The sequence below is a fragment of the Condylostylus longicornis genome, unplaced genomic scaffold, assembly GCF_029603195.1.
Source record: "Condylostylus longicornis isolate FDR11 unplaced genomic scaffold, ASM2960319v2 ptg000009l, whole genome shotgun sequence".
Classification (NCBI taxonomy): domain Eukaryota; kingdom Metazoa; phylum Arthropoda; class Insecta; order Diptera; family Dolichopodidae; genus Condylostylus; species Condylostylus longicornis.
In genome coordinates, this window is record NW_026577978.1 from 4,489,005 (window position 1) to 4,509,389 (window position 20,385).

At 22.2% G+C, this 20,385-nt stretch overlaps 1 protein-coding gene across 4 annotated transcripts in view; it reads left to right on the forward strand.

Moving 5' to 3' along the window:
• LOC129618573 (nitric oxide synthase) overlaps window positions 1-20,385 on the forward strand; it is a 199,967-nt gene that overhangs the window by 90,723 nt on the left and 88,859 nt on the right. Inside the window, exons 3-6 of one of the 4 annotated variants that reach the window (XM_055533403.1) lie at window positions 10,049-10,087; window positions 11,532-12,843; window positions 13,700-14,299; window positions 14,358-14,596. In XM_055533403.1, coding sequence (XP_055389378.1) covers window positions 12,264-12,843; window positions 13,700-14,299; window positions 14,358-14,596 — 1,419 coding nt within the window. In that variant the 5' untranslated portion in view covers window positions 10,049-10,087; window positions 11,532-12,263. The remainder of the gene's footprint in view (window positions 1-10,048; window positions 10,088-11,531; window positions 12,844-13,699; window positions 14,300-14,357; window positions 14,597-20,385) is intronic. The other 3 variants (XM_055533406.1, XM_055533404.1, XM_055533405.1) reach the window with 3 other exon arrangements.

Here is a 20,385-nt window from a genome sequence, read left to right on the forward strand (position 1 = left end):
TTTCATTGAAGATAAAAGTTAAGGAAATCTTCAAGAAGATTTTATTAAGAAGGAGCGGAAAAAAAAACTTTTTAATATTTTTTTGTGGTTTATAAAAAAAAAAAAAACCCCGAAATCGATAATGGTTTAAAGATTATAAATATAAAATTATTATGAAAAATAATAAGACCAGAAATTTTCAAATTGAAAAATGTAAAATTGTGGTACTATGGAATGAAAAACTTGATTAAATGGAATGAAAAACTTTGTGCGGTTTTAAAGAATCGAATTTTAATGTGGTAGAATTTTTTACAAGAGAAAAGACATAATCCTTAGTTTAAATAAGTTATGTATATATTATTGGTAGTTATTGGTAGGTTAAATACAGAGAATGCTTTGATTGATGTGCATGAACAGAGTTTTTGTAAAAAACAATTTTATTATATGAATATTTTATACAAGGAGATATACGGTTTCCAATAAATAAATTGCCAATTTATCAATTGAAGGTTTAAGGTAATGAAAACAAAAATATATTTTTAAAGAGAATTTATTTGAAATTTGTAGAATCAATAGTAACTGTTGAAGATATCAAATTTTAACAGATTAAAATTTTTAATTTAAAATTATATATATAATTTTATTAAAATGCATAATTCGAATTTTTCATTTCTTCATAATTCATAACTCAAACTGCTTCATTTTCGAAAATTTACATATAAATTGTCGATTTAAAATGAAAATTTAATATCTCCAAAAATTTATTTTTTTTTCCAGAAATTTCAAATGCTTAGAACAGAATAATTTTATTACACATTATAAGCTAAAAGGTGATTTGTAAGCACGCTTGTGTCTTGAAACTATACAGAACTCTTAAAATAATAAAAGAACATATTTTAATAATCTTGCATCTTAATCATCATCAAAAAATCAATAATATCTTGAAGTACATATTTGTATTTCGAAGTAGCCACATTTAATTTTTTTTTTCCTCATCCTAAATGTATGCAATATTTTTTTTATTAAATTAAATTGAATTTCTTTGAAATGCAATTAACATTAAAAATGAAAAACAATTATAAATTTTCTACAATTTTATTTAATTTACTTGCTTCTTTTTTTTTTATTTTAAATTTTAAATCTAGTTTTAATTAATTGCTTTTATGATTCGGTTCACTTTTGAAAAAACACCGTACATTTGTATGATTAATTCAATATTTTTATTTATTTATTTATTATTTTTTTAATTATTTAATCTAAAAGTACGTGGGGTGTCTACAAGTCTGTTTCATTTTCGCTACATATGACGTATATGAACGGAATTAATAGACAAGAAGTTTTTGTTTTATGCATTTGCATTAAATTACATTTTAATTACAAATTATAATTTATATTGTATTCCATTTGTCATATTTGAGAATTTGTTATAAATTTATACATAATGTGTAAATTGGTTTTTCATTGGAAATAAAAAAAAAATTCATTTGAAATTATTGTAAAAGAAAAAATTAAAGAAATCTTGAAATCCAATTATAAATTACAACATTGAAAACAATTTAATCAATTTTTATTATTTAATAAAAAGCTATGATTAATTTTTTTTCCTACTTGAAAATAACCATCAATCAATTATTATCGTTTTTATTGTTTTAATATCACAGTTTATTATAATTATATTTAAAAAAAAAAATAAATAAAATTAAATATGAATAATTGCGTTAATTTGTTGCAACTGTTATACTTGGCAAGTGTAATATTTGTAATAATCAATTTGTAACAATTTGTAAAGCTTTCAATCATACAAAAATTTTAAATGCTTAAATTTAAATAGTTTATTTAATATTAGTGTTATAATAATATTATATAATAGTGTTATTATTAATATTAAAGCTATAAGTGACGTTATCATTCTGTAATTTTAAGATTTTGTTATACACATAATGTTTCTTTTGTTATAAGCTTTTTTAATAATTATGAATCATTGTTAAATTCGGGGAAATCTTTCGATTTGTTTGATAAACAAAATAATAATATTTGTATAACACTTTATTATTATTATTATTATTATTATTAGTAAATAAAAATGCAAATATGATAAGTATGAATATATGGTAGATTATTTTAATATAAGGAATTATGTCATGTCCATCTGGTGAAAATTTTTCAATTTTGGAACAATAGTAAACTATTGTTCCAAAACTATATAATAAATTTGGAAGAAATTTTAATTTATTTATATTGAATGAAAATAATATTTGAATTTTGATTAAGTTTTTCATATTTCGGGTTAAAATTTTGGAATTACAGAAATTTTGATAAAATTTTTAATATGAAGTAAACCAAAAGTATTTTTATACCCGTACGAACGTATGTCCGAAGGGTATACTAAATTTGCCTTACCGTTTGTAACGCTAAGAAATAACGGTCTTAGATATAGACTCAAGTGTATGTTTTTGATCAGCGTCAAATTCTGAGTTGATTTAGCTTTGTCTGTCCGTCCGTCCGTTCGTCCGTCCGTCCGTCCGCCCGTCCGTCCCAACGATAACTCAAAAGCTAATGGAGCTAAGTTCACCAAATTTTCACATATGATTTATTGTAGTAAGTGCCAGAACCCTATTTAAATTGGACATGATCGGGGCACCGGTTCGGGTAGCTGCCATACAACTTAAAAATTTATTTTGCTATATCTCAGAAACTATAAAAGCTGTGGTATTGAAATTTCACACAAACGAATATATTAGTAGGGCCAATGTGTCTCATAAAAGTCGTTGAAATTACTTGGCTCCTTCTGGTACCTGCTATACAACTTCAAGAGTTATTTGGCTGTATCTCCGAAACTATATAAGCTATGGTATTGAAATTTCACACAAACGAATATACCAGTAGGGCCAATGTGTTTGATAAAAGTCGTTGAAATTGCTTGGCTCCTTCTGGTACCTGCCATACAACTTCAAAATTTATTTGGCTATATCTCAGAAACTATAAAAGTTGTGGTATTGAAATTTCACACAAACAAATATATTAGTAGGGCCAATGTGTATGATAAGAATCGTTGAAATTACTTGACTCCTTCTGGTACCTGCCATACAACTTAAATAGTAGTTTGGCACACACAGTATTTTGAAAAACACATAGTACTGAAATTTTGCATACATTAATATGGTAATACGGCAACTTAAAGTCATCGTCTGTCGCATAGTCAGTTATGGCATCTTTATTTGCACATAGGATAACAAATTCGTACGGGTATCACAGAGTTGACAAGGTCAACTCTATTTTTTTTCTAGTTTAATATAGTTCAATTTATTATTAGTTACTTTGTAAATTCTAGTATAATAAGTGCATTTGTGTACTAAAGAAGGCAGTGTTATGTTGTGGTACTAAAAAATGCATACGGTCCTTAATTTCCTTTAAATATTTTCCGATTTCTATATACCAGTAATTCAATTACTAAAAATGTACAATTATAATTCCTATAATATGGTGCTTTGTCGATAGATTCAAAACTATTTTAAAATGTCGTATACTGGAGAAAATTACCATTTTACAATTAGTAATCAAATGATTAAGGAATCAGTAATCAATAACAAATACAAATGAGTCAACTGATAATAAAATCTCATTCTAAACATATTTACTTTTTATTTTTAATAAACATTTAGTTTAAGAAATTAACAAAGAGAAAATGGGGCGAAAAAAGAAATTGATAAAAACTAAAATTTTCAAAAAAAATTTTTTCTTTTATCTTCAAATATTTTTGTATTTTTATTTTTCACTTCTTATCACAGATAAATTTTCTTTAGCCTTATCACTAAAATTTTTTACACCTTTGAAAGAAATTAATTGTTTTTTGTGTATTAAAAGTGGGATTTTCCCTGGCCACAATACCGTATTTTATATAACCACAATACCGTATAGTGTGTATTATAGTGTGATATGGTTAAAAAACCTAAATGATATCATTATTATTTTTCACGGGGATTCTTCATTATTTTTTTTTTTTTTTGGTTTTTATTCTTTTTTTTTTTGGATAAATACAAGAATATCGAATAAGAATTAATTTAATAATTGAAAATTATGTTTTAATTTCAGTTTTATGGTGACATTTATTCCATAAAGTCTATTGCCTCCTTAAATAATTAAATTCAATTTTAAAAATTTAAGATTTCTTAAATTAATTAAAAAAAGTGAATTTTTTATTGTGTGTTATTCTTATTAAAAAATTTTGATTCAATAGTAAAATTTTTTACTTTAAGTTTTTAAACAAAAACGTGAAAATTTTCTTAAATAAAATTTTAAATAAATTTTTTAACAATTTTTTCCATTTAAGAATTTTTAATAACAATTAATTACCAATTTAATAAATAAAAGTGCCTATATTTTGCAATAATATAGAAAAAATTAAAATTTCATTAAAAAATTATTTTAATATTTCATCGTAATTTTTAAATAACCAAGTCATTTTGCCAAGATGTTTTGTTTGGAGAAGAAAAATCCTACTGAATGTAGTATGTATTATTTTTGCTTTCAATTTTATTATTTTATAATTTTGTTAAATGTGTTTAAAATTCTAAATTTTAGTATTTACTAGTTCTTATTTATTATAAATTTGTTAACAATCATAAATTTTAACTAATAATAATGTGTTTGCTCTCTAATACGGGGTTGTATAGAAGTTAAGGGATTTATTTTTTAAATTATAAAACAGTTGTCCCACAAGCCTCTGTATAAATATTACTATATTGCAAAATTCATGAAAAACAAGATTAATGAACAATTTTTTCAACAATTTTAGAAAGATAAGTTTAAAATTTTGGTTCCCAATTAAGTTATCTCAATATTGTAGAAATAAATTGGAGATAAATTAAAAAATTTGAAAAAAAACGCTTTTAAAATTAATATTTTGAAAATTTCTGTATTTCGAAAACTATTGAGGTTTGAAACTAACGTTTCAAAAAAAAAATTTTACCCATTTTCGATTCCCTAAAGAATATTGTATCGTCGATAAATTAAAATTTTAAAGCTGAATTTTTTCAATATTTATTTTCTATATTTTTAATAAAATTTTTCGATAATACACTAAGATTTAAAAAATTGAATGAAGTTAGTGAGATACTGTATGCGGTATAACATTTAAAACTACTTTTAAACTACTAACCGCACAGCTCCGAATTTTTTTTTAATATAAAATTTGAAAATTCAGAATTAATTTCTTGCATCTAACTCATTTTAGTCAAAAATGAACTTTGTAAGTTTTCATTTAGCAACGGCAATTCTAGTTATTTTCTGAATATGCTTGTATATAACAATTTAATTGAAAAAAATAAATTGTTATTTTGAAGCAATTATGAGAAATTTCTATTTATAAAATATTAATATTAATTATAACACTATTAAATTTAATTTTATTTCCAATATTTTAGTGAAAAATATGAAAAAATAAATATGTGAGTTAGGCCACTGTATGAGGGCTTTTATTAATTACGAAAAATGTAAAAATTAAGTGATTATAAGTATAGAGGAGAAAGTTTAAAATATTTAATGAAATATCATAATGTTATTAAGAATAAAAGTATTTTAATTTAATTAGAAAAAAATTCAATTTTTACTTGTATAACATCACAAGTAATTAAAAAAAATCCACACAGACTCAAAGTTTTTATGATGTCGCTCTCGTTTGTCTTTGAAATTCAATAAAAATTTCTTTATAAAAAATATTTTGTTATAATATCAAATGAAAATTTTAATTACATATTTTTTATTTACTAAGAAAATTAAATTTCATTTTCATCTTAAAAAAATTAAATCAATTCTTAATAACAAAACACTTAAAAAGGACTTTGATAATACGTAATTGTTATATTGTCCGATTAAATTCAAAAGACTTGGTTATTGTTAATATTCTTCTTATTGTTATCTTGGAAATTACAAGTTTACTAAATAGATTGTGATATCCTTTTTAACTTAAAAATACTATAATTTCAAAGAAGATTTACCACAAATTTGTTTTATTCTTATTTTTTGTGTGTTTTCATTAAGAAACTTGTTTAATCCTTGATATAAAATTATATATTGAATAAATAGAGAATCATATTATAATTCTTAAGAAATCCACAAAATTAAAATGATTAAATATGGTCTTGTTAATCATAATGTAATTTGAAGAAGACGTATATACTTTAAGTAATTTTATAAAAAAAAATAATAAAAATAAAAGAATTCAAAGTAAACCATATTGAATAATTTTCATTTACTGTAAGAGAAACTACACAGAAATTCTCTTTTTGTACACAAGTATCAAGAATTTTTTATTTTTTTAGAACCACAATAAAAAATGAGAAGATGAAACAAGAATAATATGTGAAAATTTTTGAATTAAAGAAAAAATTTGATTTTTGTTCTGGTTTTTTTTTTGAATTTTTCTTTTAAACTTTTCTTAATTTGTATTTTTTCTAAAGAGAAGAAATAAATTAAATTTTATGTGCTAAATGATATCTTGGAATCTGAAACGAATTTTCTTATATTATTTTCATTTCTTTTTTGAAAATAATATGTGTAAATGTATCCTTTTCCATATTTTTCACTCCATATACATGTACAAACATAGAATCTCCTGACAACTTGTTGTTGATCAATTTCCGAAGTAAATTAAATGCATATTATATATACATATATACAATAATATTATATTATATAACAAAAAATATTTTCTTTGATAAATAAATCAACATAATAAATTCGACTATACATATATATATACATATTTACATTATAATCCTTAAAAATAAGGATAAAGATGAAATATCTCTTTACTCTCATCACATTCGTTTTGATATTGTTTTTATCATATCATATATGTCAAAGGGTTTAAAATTCTTTACAAAATTTTTGTATTTTTTGTGTATTTGTTTTGTGATTCTTATTGAAATAAATAGAATTAAAAAATTTACTTTTTATATAATATTATATTAATGATATACGTAATATACACGTACAATATTACAATTAATAGCAGTTGAAAAATTTTATTTATTTGTAGGAATTTAATAAAAACATTAAAAAATCTTATATAATAGTTTTATTTTACTGCAAGAAATTATTTCAATTGGTATTAAATGAAATTGAAAGATTAGATTTAATTTAGATAAGTGCTTAAATATATTTAATCATCGAAGAGAAAAAATACATAATAATTATTGTTATCCAAAACAAAGCCAATGAATAAAATATAACAAAGATGTTCTCTGATCTCATTTTTATTTGAATGTTTTCAATAGAATTTTCTCTAAAAAAAAATGCGACTCAAATTTTTTTAATTCACTCTGATAAAAATTAAAAATGAGTAGGAGAAAACTTGCAAAAATCTTCATATTTCTCTCTCTGAATAAAATATTGTATTATAAGTAAACGATTTGTGCTATGCCACATAAAATTAAGAGAGAGGAAGATTAATGCTCTCGTTTTTATTATAAATATTTTTGTAATAATTACTGCTGCTGTTTTTTCTTGTTGAAATCATTGCGTTATTTCGACATTATTACAATAAAAGCTTAATTTATGATATTGTGTTAAGTACAGTGCTGATGACACATTATAAAATTTTAATATTGAACATTTTCTTTTGATTTTGTTTAATCAATTTTAATATTTATTAAATATCAATATTTACACATAATATAATGATCGTACCTAATCTAAATATGTATATAGAAAAGAACAATAGTGAGTCATCCTGAGACGATAACCTTATTATTTATTTAAAAAATATTTATTTAGTTTTTTTTTTTTAAATCACGATAACAAAACGAGAACATACGTTGTATAAGTTTAAAAAAGTTTTTGATGAGCAACATAAACAAAATATTTTTATTTAGAAGAAGTTTACATAGAAATATATTTCTGTCCATTATGATAGAGTATTAAAAAATTATGTATACCTAATGGGTTTTAAAAATGGGAATTTCCCAACAAATATTAAGCACTTTTACAAATTTTAGCAAATGCGCGTGGTACATTTTTACCACGCGCATTTGATTTCACGGGGATTTTTAATTTTTTTTTCTTTGTTTTCATAAAAACGTCTGAATAGTAATCAGTTTTTTCAATGATTACTTCTTAATTGCATTTTTTATGGTGATATTCAATATTAAGGTTCATTATGATGCATTTTATGGCTGTTATTGTTATATAGACCTTTATATTTAATGTAATTTGTATTTGTTTTCAGCATAAGAGTCTATTTTAAAAGATTATTTCAAAAAGTTCAAATAGATAATTTTGCAAAATTAAAAATTAAGTATAACAATTATTATATTGTTATATGTAGTATAAAAATTTAATAACTAAAATAATAATTTTCTCACCAAAAATTATTTGTTGTATATTAAAATATTTGGTTTTAACAAAGGGTAGAATTTTTAGTGAAAAATAGTGGAAATTTAAAGACAATTTAGTGTTTTAATTTTCTGGTATAATCAACAATAAAATTATTACGTTCAAAATTTTATAACAATATAACAGATTTCATTTTGAGTTTTTTCTTGTATTATTATCAATCGATTAACCATAATATTTTTATTAACGAATTAATGGGGAGTATGAAATACTCCACATTAAGTATATTAGATACGAAATAAATTCTGCATAAGATTAAAATTATATTTGTTATACTAGATATATCAATAAATTTTCATTTACTATTGATATACTTGCATATACATTATATACATTCTTTAGGAAATCAAATCATAAATTTATTAGTATAGTAGAAAAGAAAATACAAGTAAAAGAATATAAAATTACCAGAAGTATGTGGGATTAAGAAATTTTTTAACTTTAAGGATTATAATATCCTTATATATGTAACATATTATAGACGAACGTACAAGAATATTCACATAAAATCCGAAAAAACCTAATTCTTTCTGTAAATATTTTTGAATTTTTTGCTGAAGTAAATATGTATATATAAGCTTTAAAATATAATTCTAAAATTTCAAACAAAAATACTAGGAATATTAAAATTAATAAACAAAAATATTACATAGCTCTTTCGACTCATAAAACCGACTCTTCCAGGAGTAATCTTGAATGTTCAAAATTTGCCATTAGTAAGGCTTTCAGGTTAGCTATTTATTCGTAACAAACCCTTTTTTTAGAATCTGGGATGCCTAAAATCCGACTCTTAAACTAAATGTTCAAATTGAAAATATTTTTACGGCAATCTCAAAAATGAAAATATTTGATAAGTTTTGAACAGAAAAAATGGTAATTCCCGGCTTATATTTCGAACTTATTTGTCAATACTTTTAAAACTTTAAAGTAGAATTTCAGTAATTTAAATTTTAAATTTTTGAATAAGACAGAAAATCTTTTCAGCTATAATTTTTGGGAAATGGTAGAAAATTTTATTTTTTCTTTAAAGAAATTTTATTTACTCCTATTTTTAGATTTTTCTAACAAAAAATATACACTACAACAACAATAATAGAAAAAGGATAATATTAATTTTAACAACCATTTAACATGGCTAATTTTTCATATTCCCTTCTCAATTTTTTACTTAAAAACAAAAAAAAAAGAAAATCAACTATGAAGTCTGAAATGAAATTAAAAGTTTTTCTTGATATTGTGTTTTAAAGACTTTTTAAAATATTATTAAAGTTGAAAATGATATTTTATTTCTATTATCCTTTTATTTATTTTTTTTTTGGTATAAGATTTAAAATTCTAGGAATTCCTAAAATGAAAGAATATTTTGGTCTGAGTCCTTTAAAGTCTTTAAATTTAAAGATTTCATTTTCCTTCAATTTACTATTGTTTCTTGTTTCTTATACCATTTGGGTTTAAGGTTTTCCTAATTTTTGTTTTTGTTATATTTATTAGAAAATAAATTTTTGTCATATTTGCCTCTTAATTTTCTTTTTTTTTTTTATTAAGAAAATTCTTGAACTAATTTAAAATGCAAACAAGTTAACAATAGAATTTTATTTTTTCTATTCTATATCCTTGAATGAGTTAATAATAAATATATATTTTTTTTCTCTTTTCTTTTCTTATTTCTTTTCAGAGTAAAACAATAATAATAGAGTAATAGAGAGGACATAAAGTAAGAAGGAATGGAATATATATACGATTCGTATACTTATATATTTAAATATTGTATAACATAAAAAAAAGAAAATTAAGAAAGATTATTTGTCATCTATCATCTTGAATGCGGTTAAAAGCAATATTCTTCTAAATAAACCTATATATATTATATATATTTACATAAAAAAAAAAACACGATTTTTTATATAACTTTAATATCATATATTTTCCTCCCACATTAGTTCATATTATATTATATAAACATATATGCACGGATCATATTTTGTATATAACAATATAAAATAATATAGAATAACATGTAGAGAGACAAATTTAACCAATGAAGAGAAAACAAAAAGTAAAGAGAACGAAATTTTTTGACAATCTTATTGTTAATATTTTTATGTATTAAATAATAAAATGAAGAAAAAAAAAATAATGAAAAAATAAAAATAAATAAACCAAAAAAAAAACAAATGTAAATAAATACTAATAATAAAATGGTAGTAAAAAGGATAATAGAAGTGATGTTCATGTGCACACAAATATTTTTTACATAACGGCTGGAATTTTTTTTTTATTTCTATATATATATTATATACTATATTTGATCACATACACAAAAACAAACGTAAATTTTAAACTGATCTTGTCTGAATCAGAAGTGTTATATACAATTGTGCTCAAATACTCTCCTTTCTCTTAAAAAACATAACTTTATCGTGTATTATATGCTCTTTATATTCGGAGCAAAAAAGGCTTATTAATGAAATGTGTCTATTATGAAAATCCATTTAATTTTTGATTAATATTTAAGGGGCATATTACAATATTGTTAAACAAAAAATTTTCTCCTTCAATACGTAATACTTGTTTATAACAATTACGTAAATTTAGCTGTAAATTACCAGCTTAATTCATCCAAAATTTTGATATGTGCAAAAACTATTAAAAATTTCTTTCTCTGACTGTAGAAACTGATATAAGAGTTTTAATACTCATCTCTTCCTTTATATAAATTCTCACATTTAAACGCCATATTATTTCAACTTTCTATATCAAATTTTCACTCATTTTTCAGATTTTTGCTCAATGCAATTTTCAAGGGACAGGAATATTTTTAGTAATTTATATCTCGTTATTGTTTTTCCAAATATGAAATTTGTTTTTTAATATTAAATAAAATTCAAGAATTAAATAATAAATTGACTGTATTTAAGAATTTAACAATTGGTGGTTTAGTTTTAATACGGAAAATTTTACGATATTGCAATCAAATTAATTTTATATCACTTCTAATCCTTTAATTTTAATTTACCGAAAAACATTCAACATTTTCATCAAAAATCTATTTAATTTTAAATTCACTATAACAATAAAGCTAATGCACTTTATTGTGTCCATTTATTATTAATATTTATTTTACACGTAAATTTTTTCTATTAAAATTTTTATTTTAGAAATAACAAAAATTTATTCCAATTTTTCCGATCAAAAATTCACCATTGTACATGGTAAATAGCTAGGAAATGAGAAATAATTGAACTATACACCAAAAACAATATTACAAAACTAAAATATTTTTATTTATTTAGAAAATTAAAAAAAAAAATTTAAAAGTAAAAACGAAAAAAAAATATTGACAATCAATTTTACAAAAATTGTTTTATTAAGTGCTTTAGAAATAAACAAAATCGGGAGAATAAAGAAAAAAGAGAATATTAAAAAAATAATGGAATAAAATTAATTTCTCGGAGAAAATAAAACACCAAAAAATGATGAGATTAAGACAATAACACATTCTATCGGTTAAATGGTGAAATTTTACTCTATTTAATATTTATTTTTTTTGTTTATTTTTCATTTTTTCTATATTTTATTTTACATTAAAAAATAAAATTGAAATTTTCAAAAATGCGGAATATAAATAAAATCTTTATCATTATTTACTAATAAAATAAAAATTAATAATGATTCGAAATTTCTTTTATCTTATACTATTAACGAATAATAGAGAATATTGCATTACATAATTAATTAACCACAACGGAAATACTAATTTCATAATTCCAATTTTTAATAATTTTATAATTCAAATTAAATATAATTTTAATATAACAATTAGTTACTAATACTTTAATTTAAAAAAAAAATTCTAATAATTAAAAATTAAAAAAAAGATCTAATTCAAAATGATGTCACATCATTTTAATTCAATGTTAGAACATTTAAAAATTGGTTCATTACGTAATCGTAAAGATACTAATTCAGATCAGAGTCCAACATCAACAAGTAATATTGAAGTTGGTAATAGTAGTTGTAATAATATAACAAATAATTTAAATGATAGTAATTATACTACTACTGCAACAACAACATCAACGATAACACCGATTAATGTAACAACAGATAATAATATAATAACAAATTCAACAACAATAATTGGTTTTACAAATCCATTTCGACAACAGTCACAAAATCAGCAACAGCAACAGCAACAACAACAGCAAAATCATAAAAATTTAATAAAAAATAATGATAGCAATAATGATATTATTGTAGATAGAAATTTTTTATATAATAAAAATAATAGTAATTGTAATAATAGTAAAAATATCGATAATAAAAGTGGTATTTGTGATGATGGTATCGACAATATTAATGATGATGGTGGCGGCGGCGGTTGTGGTGGTGGTAAAATTGGAAATATTAATAATATAAGTTGTAGTAGTAGTAGTAGTAGTGGTTTAAATACTAATAATAATATGAAGGGTAAGAATTAAGTTGTTTGTGTTAATGGTGTTATTTTTATAAAATAATTCCTATTTTAAAATCCCTATATTAAATATATGCTTTTAGTGTAATAAATTTAAAAGTAAATTTTGATTTTTGTTTTTCTGTTGCTGCTGAGATTTTCAGAAAATCAGATTAAAATTTTTGACTATTTATTGCTTTGTATGTATTATTTAAATTTTTTTAAACTATATGATGTTATAAATATGTTATTTTTGTTAATATTTTTATAAAAGGACTTTAATTATAAAAAATTTAACATATAAAATTATATTTGATACGAATAATTTAAAAATATTTATTGTGACAAATTTCGTATAACAACTCAAAAATTTAGTGTATTTAGCAATATTTGAAATGAGAAAACAAACAAACTGTTAAGAAAACTCATTAAAATTTAACATGAAAATATTACATACAATTATTAATAACAACAATAATTGAGTACTTATATGGCGTATTAATTTTTCTCATAACAAATTTCATAATATAACAAAGAGATTGATCGTTATACAACAATAAAGAGTACTTGAGTGACTTTTTTCAATTTCTCTTTAATAATACACCTTCATTTTCTATGTTTTCATTAATCACCATTTTGCATATTGCTGTTTTGCTGTTTATTACAATTATTATTTAAATTATTACTCTTCTTTACAATTGAGTATTTTAATGTTATAAAAATCTTTATAATTTGCAGATATTTAATTTTTTCCTAATTTTAACTTGTAATCATTTAACATATTTGTTTTAGAATTTTTATGATATATTAATATATTTAATTTAATTAAAATTAATATTAATTCTCATATTTTATATATTATGTTAAATATAGCTAATAATCAAACTAATCAAGTATTAAATGGTGTATCAACAATATCAACAGCTTTAAAAAATAATATTTCATTAATACAAAATTATACGAGTAATAATACAACAACAGCAACAAATAAAACTACATCAACAATATTAAACAATGTTAATAACGATATCGAAAATAATACGAATATATCAAATATATCGAATAATCAAATAACACAAAATCATATTGTTGTAAAAAAAAATATAAATCAAAATTCAAATGATTATAATATACAAAATAATTTGAAAAATCCAAAGAAACCATCAACATCATCAACATCGAATACACCGGAAACAATTATTAAAAATCGTTCAAATCAAAATATAAATCGTAAAACTAGTATTACAAATCCAAATGATAGTAGTAATATGAGTACAAATAATTCTTCTCCCGTAACAAGTATGAAAGGTACACCAATTAAAAAATTACAACAACAAGATGGACGTAAACGTCCTAGTATATCAGTTCCAAATGGTGATTGTATCGATGATAATGGTAGTCGTCGTAGTATTATTGATAGTGCAATAGCAACATCAGCAGCTATTATTGGAAATGATAATACTACAAATAATAGTAATATCATTAATAAATTATGTAATCGATATTAATTAACAACATAAATTATTAACAGGTGATGTTAAAGAAACAAGAGAGAAATCAACATCATCATCACGTACAAGAGAACTGTCACCAACACCAAGACAACAACAACGTAAATTATCAACTGATATGCGTGATGTACGTTCACGTGCCGGTAGTGTTAATTTAGATGAAGATGGTAGACCAATATTAATAAGAAAACCGGTTAAACTGAAGAATGTTGCAAGTAGAGCTGAAACATATGATACATTACATGCAAAAGCAACTTCGGTAAGTAAAATATTTTTCTATATTTTTTTATATTTTCTTATAGTTACTTTAATTTTTTATCACAAAGACACAAAAATTTTCTATGGTTACATTGAGCTCATTTTGCTTTCTATAGAAAATTTCTTATAGCATAACATTTTTAAAAGAGAAAATTTTATAAAATTATATGATAATTTTAAGGTTGAGTTGTAATTAATGTAAAAAAATTAAAGCTATAAGACATAAAGTAAGTCTAGTGAAAAATTTTTTAATTTAAAAGAAATTAAATTATATCTGAATATTCAAGGTTTCTTTTCTCATATCTGCGAATACTGTGACTGCGCTTATATAATAATATTATATTTTATCCTTGCTACTATTTTTAATTTAAAAATTTGTAATTAATGAACAAGTATGGTGTTTATTAATTCCTATATACTATGATCAGTGGCACACATATTAAAAGAACTTAATTTTATAGCTGATGCTATATAATGGATGGCATTCCACTGGTGGTGTGAGTGTGATTTAATTAAGAGATTTATAAAATAATAAAAGTTTATTCTGAATTAGACTTGATTTTAAACCTTTGACATTCACAATGTTCTAAGTAATGCATTATTGAAGTGATGCGTAAATAAGAACTGAAACTGGTATGTGTATGTCATTACGTAACACTGTAAATTTAGCTTCTCTGAAGAATTAATTTCATGTTATCCATTTAAAATTTACATTTAAGAGTTTGAATTTACAAAATTTTAAACATTTAAATTTCTGTACGTAATACAAGCATTCCTATTACCGACCTCAATTTAATCCTTTAAGCAAAAATGTAGTAGAAATTTTGGAAATTCCAGGAACATAATTATGGTGACATTTTCTTCCTAAAATACTATGCGATAACTTAGAATTTTCATAATTATCCAATCAATGAAATTGTTAGCATTTCTAAATTGGAAAATTTTTGTGTACTTCCATGGAACAATTCTAGTTCTATGGATTTATATATTACAGTGCAGAGATTCAAAAATCGAAACTATAATTTTTCAGATTTGGATTTTCCATGAAGTTTATAGAAAATTTTAGAAAAGTGTTTACGTTTTAGATTTGTAATGAAAAATTTTGTGCTGGATATATTGGGATAGTAGCTTTATATTGCTTAATACCGTTCTTATCAAAATTAGGACTCATGCAGATATGCAACTTTTCTCAAACATGTTCGTAAAATATTGTTTAATTTCATGCGATCATACAGTTGGGTGTGAGCACGTATACGCATAAGATCCATTGAATACAAATAAGCAATCAAAAAGTTTTAAAACTAAAAATAGCATGTTTGCCTGCACCCTTGGAAACTACACCCCCAATACTACTTTTAATGCTATTTAATCAATGTCGAACTGTAGTAAAACAAAAACTTACCATTAAAAGTTCAACATTTTGAAAAAAAATTTCCTAAAACTCTCAAACTTTTTTTCTATTCAAAATATTTGACGTATAAATAGTTTCTAAAAAAATTTCCGCTTTGATACAAAAACCACAGCATAATTTAAATTTAATGTCATTTTAATTTTTTTTTTTCCCCATATTTTTAATACCAAAGTATTTGGTGTTAAAAAATAATTCATTTATAAAGTTTTTCTTCATGTTTTAATTGCAAAAATCTGACGATATTTTTTTTTTAACATTTATAACACGAAATTATTAAAAAAATAAGGACTAAAAGCAAAAAAAAATTACTCTCCTATCGTTATCTGATTTAAAAACCTTGTTGCATATAAAAGGTTAACAAAAAAAAAAGAGCAAAAAAAAGACACAAGTAAATGAAAAATTTAAATGAAGTCAATGACGGGAATTTCAGCGGTGGGAAATGTTAAAAATTTTTTTTTTTGGAAAATATTTTTAAGGACCCCCTTTTGTTGGAAATATTTTCGATGTAAAAGTTTTAATGTTAATTCTAATGAAAAATATTTTACAAACTTATTTATTTTTTCTGCCCATAAAGGACTATATAATGAGGATGCAACAGTAAAATTATGGTGTACATGTGAATAATTATGTTCATATATGCTGGATATGAGTTTGAACTGGAAAAAATTATGGTATTTGGGAATATTTATCGAATATTAAATATAAAAATTTTTAATCAAAAACAAAAAATTTTTAATAAATTGAAATTAAAAGCATTTGCGTGTAATTTTTTTTAACAAAATGTAAATTCAAGGGAATTCTTGTTTTATACCTATTTCTCGTGTAATTTTAATTATAGATCCCAATTAGAAGAGGCTTGAGAGAGAATAAATTATTAGGAAATTCATTAAAAGTTAAGAGTTCAAAAATGGAAATTATTAGAAAGTAAAAGGCAAATAATTCATGACTCTAAAATATACCCATACGTGCGAATTTAATCGATTTTAAAGAAAATTGGAGCGAAATATAGCTAGGCTAGGTCTTATCTAAATTTTAATGCAATAATAAGAAAAGAACATCTTTGAACTATTTTAATAAAAGTATTCACTCATTTTGTCTCATTTAGCGCAGAATCGCAGAGATAAATTTGAAATATCTGTGTCAGCTAACAAAAAACGAACTGCAATGTAAATATTAAAATTTTCCGTAAGGGATTTTGTAAAATTTTGCATTTATAAACTGAATAGAATTGGTGGTATTTTAATTGGAGCTATTCACTGTCACTATAATTTTGCATACTTATTCAACAATAAATTTTCGTGAGAGAAAAATTTTAAACGTGTTTTGTAGTCAAATATTGTACATGAGAATTATCATGGCAAGAATTAAAATTTTTTAGCCAAATATGTGTTTTTGCTTTATTTCTTCAAGTTCTCAGTGCTTGTTAATATTATTTTTTTTTTCAATTTATTTTTGTTTTTGCTGTTACATAATTTTTGTAAGATTTTTAAATCCTCATTAATTAATTTATATACAACTATATAATTTAAAAATTGCTCTCCATCACTTTTCTTCTCCATTATTCAAGTATTTTATTTCTTTTCTAGTTTCTCTTAAAAACAAATTTCAATTACAAATCATCTTTTATATGTACTCATAATATGTAATCATAAAAATTTGTTTAATGGTGTAAAGTTTATTATATTTTCTTCTCATTGATATTATATATTAAATTTATTTGCTCAGTATGTTCTTTATTTTCTATTTCAACATAAAACTTTTAACATTATAGTCTGTATAAAATTACTCGGTCAATTATTAAATATAAATATAAGAGCAAAACCATAAATTGTATTATGAGAAAAAAGAATGTGAGAAAAATGTTGTGACAGGAGGGAGAGTTGCAAGTAAAATAATTTGTGTTAAAACTACGTAAAATGTTGTAGTTCTATAGTATAAGTGGAGCATGTAGTATTAAAGAGAGAGAGTTGAAATTTATTATATTGCTGACACTGGCCTTAATGTTCTTAATAAGATTTAAGTTTGTTTTTAATGTTATTTCTTTTGTGTAATTATTATTTTTATAAAAAAATTTTACACATATTGTTAAAAATATTTTTTTTTATTTAGACATAAATTTTTTCAATGATTTAAAATGAAAAATTTTTGGAGAAAATAATTAATTATTGTTTTTAAGTTTTATTATTTTATTGTTCTTATTACTTACTATATTTGCAACAAAATGATTGGTGACCAGGAGTTTTCAAATCGGAAAATTTTTAATTTTTCTCATAAATTTTGACTCAACGTCAATTGTCACACAGGACGGGTAATTTCTATAATACCGTAAATTTTCAAAAATATGGCTAGATCCAGTAATATCTGATTAAAAGGTATAAAATAGCAAATTTTCGAAATTAAAAGTATAAAATATAGAATTTTAATGAAATATCAATTCAAATTCTTAAATCTCAGTTCAATTTTAGAATTTTGCAAATTTTATCAAAAAACGGATTCAAAATTTTTAAGGCAATTGACTATAAATCTCTAATTCCGACTTACTCAGTAGATGATTTATTATAGATACTATACAGATATCATTTCGTATTTCTTTCAGCCTTAATAAAAACCAATATTAGAAGCAAATATTAGAGTCAGCATTAAATAAACAATAAAAAAATAAATCATAATATTTTGTTCTATTTTGCTTTGCTATTCATAATAGCCCACCTTCTTACACCAATTAGTTATAAAAAAAAAAGTTTTGATTGTTAATTCTTACTCATTATAATAGACACATTATATTATAATATGAATTTCAATATAATTTTCTAATAGCACTTTATAATATTAACTATAAGTGATTGATAATATTTCTCTAAGGATTGCCTTTCTATTATTTGTTTATACAAGTTTTTCTCATATTATTCATAATTGAATTCATTATTAGATATGTGTAGTATCTACTATGAATATTGTTATATGAAATTAAAGTCTATTCTCATCATTTATAATTATTATAAAAGTTTTCTTAATACTCTTGAAAGGTATAGAACACTAAATATAATAATAAATTCTCTTTAACAGCAAAATTTCATTTATCTATTCATAATTGTTTTGTTCCCTTTTATATGATATGGTATAGATTCCATAAAAATGTTAGTATGTGAAGGTATTGTATGTGTATATAAGTTTTAGAGAAAAATTAAAAGAAAATAAAAGATAATCTTGTTTCTCATTCCTGTCTTATTTTTTTTTTTATAGTTTTGTTTCTTTTCGGTTTTCTTGGGATAATTATCCTTAAGTATATCATTTTTATTGCCTTAAGTTACTTTTATGGCATGTATATATCCTTACACAACAGAAAAAAAATCCTTAAGATTCTTTAATTTTTAAGGAATTTTCTGTTTTCTATCTTTTCTTTTCTGTTGCCTTTATAACAATTTTTATCTTAACAAGTAAATCTTGTAAAAATTGTAAAGACCACAAGAATGGTTAAAGGACCTTTTTTTTTTTTTTTGTTGAGTCTTTAAAATGTTATGAACGTGTATTTGATTTTTTTCTTTTGTTGTTGTTCAGTTCCTTTGCTATTATGATTTGATTTTCAAGTGTATCAAAAAAATTTCGACAATTTCTTAAATAAAAGAACAAGTAGGAAAAAAATTTGGAATTTAATTAATGTTTGCATCATCATTTACACATACTTTACAAATATTGTTTATGTACTGAGAGAATTGAATTATTTCTGGAAAAAAAAATTTGCATAAATTTAGGATAGCGAGAATTTTTGAATGTGTTGATTAATTAATTTTTAATAGGAAATTTGGGATTTCTTATGTTATTTGTGTCAGAATTTAAAATTTGATTTAAATTTTGAATTTTATGTTTGAATGATTTTTAGTATGCAGTTGAAAAAAATCAAGCACTAGGTACATAAAATCTGATTTTTTACTTAATTGTACTCAGTTCAAATAATACTTGAAATTTTTAGAAAAATTTATGTTGTACTTGAAATAGAGCCTTAATTGCTACTCTTTTTTTAGTATTTTGTAGAAAAAAATTTTAAATTGAATAAATTTTAATTAAATTTCAATTCAAAATAGTAATCATAGTACAAAATATAATTGCGGTCTCCTCTAAAGAAATTGAATTATTTAATTAGCATAACTAATGAACGGACAAAAATTTTTATTGTAGTTTTGCCAGTGACATACAAATTGGTTTTAAGTGTTTATTTTTAACAAAACATTTTATTTTTCCAATTTCTAACATCTAAAATTTTCGGACAAAACACATGGTGTTTATATTCTCGTTCATTTTTATTGCTTTACTATATTGAACACATTTGAAATCGCCGTAAAAAGATTAAGACAAAATTTACACATTTTCACAATTGTTAT